General features: G+C 30.3%; 1 protein-coding gene across 11 annotated transcripts in view; it reads left to right on the top strand.

Moving 5' to 3' along the window:
- Nucleotides 1-7,861, top strand: part of Evi5 (ecotropic viral integration site 5) — a 265,049-nt gene that overhangs the window by 188,546 nt on the left and 68,642 nt on the right. For 6 of the 11 annotated variants that reach the window (XM_014437594.2, XM_014437611.2, XM_067047079.1 and 3 more), the window contains exon 1: nucleotides 3,736-3,812. The exons of the other annotated variants lie outside the window; for them this stretch is intronic. In XM_014437594.2, the coding sequence (XP_014293080.1) occupies nucleotides 3,751-3,812 (62 nt within the window). In that variant the 5' untranslated portion in view covers nucleotides 3,736-3,750. Of the gene's footprint in view, nucleotides 1-3,735; nucleotides 3,813-7,861 lie in introns of those variants that run through there. 11 annotated transcript variants of the gene reach the window in all.

Below are 7,861 nucleotides of genomic sequence, written 5' to 3'. Positions count from 1 at the left end.
TATTCAGAAATGAATTCGCGGTAGACTTACATCACTATACCGATGTGCTCTCACTCAATCAGCTACCAAAAGTAAGGTTTTATCTCGCTGTGATTTATCTTGTAGAAGTTTTCCCAATCTACTTGCGAATCATGGTTTAGTATGTGATTAAGGTCCTCAGTTACCTGAGGCATCGGATAAGTATAATATGCCTATCTCTTACTTTTATTTATTTTTTTTACATTCACTACATTGAAGGTTCACAACTTTCACAAAGACTTATTAATTAGATCTTAATGTATAAGTTTAACTATAACGTTTTACTAAATAATTAGGTATAAGGTATAAGGTGCAATAAAAACTCCAAAATTTGCAAAATCGAACGTTAAAAACCCGAAATGTGTAGAAAACACCCAAATCCTGCAATAAGTAACTTTGTTGTTTAAATAAATAAAATTTTAACCATTTTAGTCTCAAAACGTCTTTATTCAATTTATAAGTTCAACGTTTCTGCCAATTCGGCCATACTCAGGGACAATCAGTTACAAACAGGTTTTATTACACTTATGATCTTCACCAATTAACAATATTATTTATAATTTTACTTACCTTAATACAATTTTATAAATAAATCATTTAAAAACATTTCATGCAAGTTATTCTGCCCAGGTCAATCCAACAAGGTACCCTATGAGATATTAAAGCATTAGGGAATCATATATTTTTGTTAATAAGCATTTCTTAGATTGTCTAATTATCTAATTAGTAAATTTTCACATTAAATTAAAAATTAAAATTATTTATCAGTCACTTTCAAACCAGCATACTTTTGATTTTGAAAATACTATGATTTAACATAAAGAAAATAAAACATTCAAAAGAAAAACACGGATTTACATATCTGAAAATGTTAATTATACAGTGAATTTTAAAACAGACACAAGGAATCTGAACCATCACTATGCAGAGATATTAAGTAAAATTAATTTATGAAAAATATGGGATAAATTTAATGTTTATAATTATAATAAACCTTGATAAGAATTTTAATAATAAAATAAAGAGGGAATTTAACCAAAATATATTTGTGATAAATAATTTAAATGCTTTATCTGAGTGTATGAAACGTTACGAATATTGTTGTGCTAAATTTTTAGCAAAGAAGATGACTGTGATAAATAATTTTAATTTAATGTGAAAATTGACTAATTAGGTAATTAGACATAATCTAAGAAATGTTTATTAACAAAAATATATGATTCTCTAATGTTTTAATGTCTCATAGGGTAATTTGTTGGATTGACCTGGGCAGAATAGCCTGCATGAAGTATTTTTAAATGATTAAGTTCTAAAATTGTATTAAGTTAAGTAAAATTATAAATAATATTGTTAATTGGTGAAGATCATGTGTGTAGTAAGACCTGTTTGTAATAGATTGTCCCTGAGAAAGGCCGAATTGGCCGAAACGTTGGACTAAATAAATTTACTTTGTTGTTCAATTTATAATATTAATATACAGTGACCTTATATAACCTTGTTTGAATCAAATTAAACTCGCACAATATTCTCTACATTTATGCAAACTTACATAAAGAAATAAAATTCTCTGATTACAAACCTAAACTTTGTCCTTTATTAAAGAGCTATGAGAACACCAATTGTATTAAGTGATTTTGTATCCCTGTTATGAAGTTTGGAACACTATTTTCAACTTCTTGAAACTGCCTAAATTTTAAGTTATAGAAAAATACTAACGATTATTCTATTGGTTATATTAAAATTATAACAGTGAATTATATTAATATTAACGAAAAAACTGACAAGTAACAAATCAATGTTGAAAAATATTAAAAGTTTGGGTAAAAATACATAGGTGGTACACACTTAAAGTACTTTTTAAGGTTTAAAAATACTACTAAAAAAGTGAGGCTGAAGAAGAATTATAGGATGAATCTAAGTTTAAATAAAAAGCTTATTCTTGAGAGACTTTTTCATAGTTACCCAAAGCCACCGGTTAATATTAGTCCAATAACATCTGTCACTTGTGTTGTTATTTTTTGTTAGATTGAAACCGATTCTTCATGTGTTAATCAATGCATTGCCTTACCTCAATTATTGGTGATTCTATAAGAAATAAAATGAGATTATAATAAATAAATATTGACATACATAATATGTAGTGTTAATGAATTAAGTAGTAAATTAAATTTAGTAAAAGCATTAAAGGAAAATCAATGTCTGTCGAGGTTAGGCGGCATTCAGAGCTAGGTAACAAAAAATCCAATTGTACGAATATCCTGCCTCTAGTTATAAACTTCTTTAAAAGAACTTTGATAAAAGTCTTGGTAGTATAAGTTCTAACAAAAACTGTTGTATAAAAGTTCTGATAAATGTAGTACATTGAAAAACATTTTAAGTTCAAGAACTTACGTACACGTTTTCACCTACTTGTGAAAAAAGATCTCGGAACTATAGTATTATAAAAAAATTAAAAACTTTTAAATTATTTTGAACTAATGAGGTGTGCAGACATATATGCAAGTAGATATAAAAGTAATCACAAAAAGGTTCTACCGAGAGGCCATTATTTAAAATACTGATTTATTTATAAATTTAAATAATGATGTATTGACCGGAGTATTAAAACGCCTACACATTTCTATGAACTGCAGTCGATAAATCCAATTGAAGTACACTCGTACCCCAATAATCTTGCTTGGTCAGTTCCAGATTCTGGATAATAGTATGAAAAACAAAAAAAAAATCTTGTTATTAATTTAACTTTCATTTGATTAATGTGTAAAAACATTTGAATATTTACTAGAAGATCTATGACTGACCGTGAGGAAGGTGGTTCCGGGTGCGGTCAACAAAAAAACTCAAATAGTCATAAAACTATTTTACGACACGACATGTGTCTGACGAATATTCTTTAGTGTATTTAATAAGAAGGAAGTATCTGACTGGATACGATTTGTATATTAAATAAACTAAAGAAATTCCTATTGAAAATACTGTCTGATCCGTGCCGTGTCGTGTCGGATAGTGTAAATTTTCCGAAAGATTGATTTTCCGTTACTTAGTAAAAAATGTTGGTTTTGAAAAAAAATATCTCTAAAAGAACTATTGAACGTAAAGAATTTACGTTTTAAAACAATTACACTAATTTAAAAAAATGTACTATAATGTTTACATAAGTGTCCGTAATTTTAATAATATGGAGCTCCGAATGAAATTCATACTTTTTATTTTACAATATTTACTTTTTAATGATATTTAATGTATCCATTGTATGGTTTTTGTTAAAATTGAACCTAAGAGAAAATATTACGCCATTTTTCTTTACTTTAAATTTTTTGTTTCTTCTAGAATATCCGCTATTTTTTCATTCTCGACTCACAATGGTTCGTAATTATCAATTTTGACTCTAAGCTGTATGTAGTTTTCATTAAATTAATCGAAATTTGCAATGAAATAGCTTTTTTTTTTTTTTCTCCTTTTCGGCTCTAGGAAAATAATCTCTGTATTTTTGATTTGAGATTTTTCTTTTGTACTTGCACTTCATTTTTCAAACTGAATAATTAAATGTTCTACATTTCTTAATGGAATGAGCATAAAGAGGTAAAGTGATATGGAGCCCTCCCGAGTAGAGACTGACTGAGCCTGCGTCTATCCAGGGAGGCTGGATGCTGGGAGGGAATTTATCAGGCTGATGTTGGCGGCACTGAGGGGGCGGCACATAGAGGCAGTTAGGGACATGGGAGCAGGGAGATGGTGTTCGCAGGGATCTCACTAGCCTGCTACGCGAGGAGGCCTAAGGTTAAAAATCACAGGTAGGTTCCATATAATGCTCATTGCCTGCTTTAGCACATAGCGTTAGGAGCGTTGTGAACTTCAAAATTCGAGGAGTAATCGATTATATACCAATCAAAATTTTTAAATCATTTGGAAACACTTCTAAATGTATATAGGGAAATGATAAGTTTCTAAGAATGATATTTATTTAGTCCTCTCGACTCAATAACTACTTTATTATCTATGGCGGCGGTTTCAAGGATGGTACCGCGGCAACTGGAGTATGCCAATAGTGCCTCAAGAAAATGTCACTTTCTCAAAAAATTTAAAATTAAAATAGCTAATTTTTGGTGCATTTCAGAATTTGCTTTTCACTCCCTTTTTTCTTTTCCTACAGATTTTACTTCTCTAAGAATATTTGTGCCAGATTTTTTTTTTATCTTGACAAGAGCAACTTTTGTAAGCTTAAAGTTCCAAACCACTGCTCGGTAGAATGTCGTACGCATATCGTCAAACCTATTGGTTTTGGGAAGTAGGAAACAAAGGAATATGAAAATATAAAGTTTTTTGGTGTATTTTTACATAAAAGTGGATATTTTTCTTGTCTTATTTGATCTATCATAATTCGAAATTAATCATTCCCTATCAGTACGAAATAATTATATAGATCAATGTCTACCATTGATGCTATTTCAGTTATAGAGCTTTTATAGAATGATCGAATATCTGAATATGAATGATTTTATAGTTCTGTTATCACCCTTCTTGAGGCCAACATTTCCTTCTCGTTTCAGGGTTTTAATTATTAGTTGTTATCTAGTTATAAGGGAGCGCGGTTGCACTGTGGTAAGGCACTACGTTATCAACTCCAAGAACCCGGATTCTAATCCGGCTCGAAAGATGATTATTTTCTGTTACACTGTAGCTGTAAGCCAACTCTGGGGGTTATGGAGCTCTTCTGAGGCCCACCCAGCCTCATAAAGTGGATACCTTTAATTGGGGAAAAATTTGGTGGTTGAGCGTGATCTTGAAAAAAGCACCTCCTTGTTTAAGCGTTGTTCCAAAAACAGTGCTTCCTTACGAACTACTGAATCCATGATCCTTCATGGGTCGTTGGGGTTCACATTATTATTATTTTTATTAAAAGAAGATAGTTGACTGTACGAAGTAGATTATAGGAATATAGTCTTGGTGACCGTCAATAAGGTACTAAAGTATTGAAGGTAAAACTATTTATTGTTAACGAACGTTTCGCCCCACTTTGCCAGTGCTTCGTCAGGGTTGTCATCTTTGTTTCAATCTAACAGTCCTGCGGGACGAAACATTGGTTAGCAATAAATAGTTTTCCCTTAATACTTTAGTACCTTATTGACCGTCACCAGGACTATATTCCTACAATATTATTATTATTATTATTATCTAGTTATAAAATATATAATGCTCGTTTTATCATTTTTGTAAGTTTTTACCTCTTTACGTATATAATTATCTTTGTTTTGTTTTTTTAACTTCTTTGCAGTGTAAAGATGATAAATGTTTCATTTGTCTCTTCCATAGGCAGTCACTCCCTAACCTCAATGGAAATTTCCAGGAGGGTAGAGAGTGACCAGGATCACACTTTTCTTGAAATATTCACAATTAGGACCTCTTGACTTTCACAAGTTGGATCCTCAATTGTTAGTTAAGGACACTGATCTTTGTGAAATCCATAAACAAGACATTACTGATCTTTCATGCCCTAAATGTAATAAAAAAGAGAAGAATGAAGGACCCCTAAATGAATTACTATCAGACGACATTGGAAACAATTACATGTTTGTATCTCCGAAACAGCTAAAGGCCATTCTCCGTCGTTCTAGGGGGTTTAAGGCCTCTCCCCCACCCTCCCCCGGCCATGATGGGATACAAACAATATTGTAAAACAGTTACCCTGGAGAAGGATAGCTCACCTTACAAACCTCTACAACTCCTTCCTCCGGTTGAGATACTTCCCAGAGGTATGGAAACTGGCTATCCTCTTCCCGCTTTTAAAACTAGCGAAGACCAGAACCCAACCAGCCGACTACAGACCAATACCTTACTTTCACACTTGGGTAAAGGTTTTTAGAAAATTGTTCTCAATGCAGAGAAAGCCCTACGGCAGGCGGAGGAGGCTTGTACCGATATCACAGAGAAGCTGAGGAGACTGAGTATTACAGTTAGGGAGCGTAGTATATCTAGGGGCCACCCTTGAAAGACATCTAACTTTTAAGTTATTTTGTCCATCTTGACCTCAACCCCAAACACCCATGGGGCTTAGAAAAAAAACTATATAAGGTGAATAGCACTAAATTTGGAGAATGACCCATGTGGAAAAATCAATTATTTACAAACATACACACACACATATATATATATCCCATTTCCAGATGTATAAAAATGTTTCGGGCGCCATTAAAGTTTTTATATTTTTCATAGTAAAACTACTAATATTCAGATTGTTGAATATTTGCTATTACATTCTATAACTGACTTATAATTTATGTATTAATTTATTTATTTCGGAAAATCAGTAAAGTAAGTAGATAGTAGCAGAAAAAGATTAAATGAAATTAATCTTTTTAATCTGAGTTTCTTAATTATGAAGTGTTTGAGCAAATATTTTATTGGAGTACTAAATGTCCCATTTTAATTAAGGCTGGACAGTTGACATGAGGGTTGATTAAATACTAGGTGTCAAAGCGTTCTAGTTAATGACTGTCAGGCTCTCACTCCTTTCTCATTTCGCTGCTTCAACCGTCAAACATAGCACCAAAGCACTGGAATAATTGAAAATTACTTAAATAGCTGTGTTTGTTTTATCTAATCATTAATAATTTCTTAAACATATTATCTTTTTATCTTGAAAAGTTAAATATAAGAGTATAATGAATATGTAATAATAATAATAATCTTGTTGTATCGTTTTCTATTACTCTGTAGTATTATCCAAGAATTTAAGGAAACCTTTAAGATATCTTCGACTTATTTAAGAGAAGCAAAATCGCATATGTAAAGTGCTTCGTAAAATTAAATAGATTTATTATTTTTATTCTGGGTCAATGTATCCATCAATAACAACCTATCACCTACTTCCAAGACACATCTCAAAAGTTAGGTATTTGATAAGAATAAACTTTAAAATACTACAAATCATACATTGAAATAACAAAAAGTTTCTTTTAAATTCCTCCTAAATATTATATTTATCATATATCATAAATTTAAAAATAAAAATACTTAATTGAAATTTATTAGACACTTAATAATATTTCCATATATGTTATGTAGTATTTTTAAGTTGGATTAATACTAACACTTCTTTTTGTAACTTTTCTTGTTGCTGAGCGGTATGTATTATTCAAATTCATCAAGCTTTACTTACTTCCTAAAGCTTGTCAAATATATTGTTTGTTGGTTCTAGCAAAAACAAAATTTGGTTTATTTATAAATAAAATGTATACATGGAAACTATTGATAAATTAAGAGCGAGAAAATACTGATAACTGTTTTTTTCTAGTGTAATATTTTTTTTGCGATATCAGCTAATTTTATAATGACATACTGTTCATAGTTGGATAGTGAAAACTCTTTAACCAAAGGCTTATATAATTTATAATATTATAAAGAATTCTAAAATGGCAATGTGTTGCTTGAAACGTTAAATAAAAATGAATATTTTGAATTTATCTAAGAGACCTTTAGACAAGAAGAGAAAAATAATTTTTCTTCAAATATTAAAATACTATAGGTCTTAAAACTCCGAAAAGGTGTTTTATATTCTACCGAAACATTAATGGTGGATTTGAATTCTAAAACTCAAAATTGCATTTATTTATTTCTTTTAATTGACAGATAAAAGGTTTCTCCCAAAACAGTGGAATTACATGAAATTAAACAAATTTTTTTTGAGAAATTCTAATATAGCTTGTAATAAATAATCCTGTATCAAAACTGTTAATTATGAAAATTATAATAAAAATTTTAAAATGGACATGGCTGGTTTTGGAACTCCACCCGGAAATTTATTGTACAATTGACTCTATTTAATATAATTTACATAGTAATA

This window comes from Halyomorpha halys, unplaced genomic scaffold (genome assembly GCF_000696795.3).
Source record: "Halyomorpha halys isolate HHAL.00 unplaced genomic scaffold, Hhal_1.1 Scaffold52.1, whole genome shotgun sequence".
Classification (NCBI taxonomy): Eukaryota; Metazoa; Arthropoda; class Insecta; order Hemiptera; family Pentatomidae; genus Halyomorpha; species Halyomorpha halys.
Note: the sequence above shows the minus strand (reverse complement) of the source record. Positions and strands in the feature narration are given on the sequence as shown.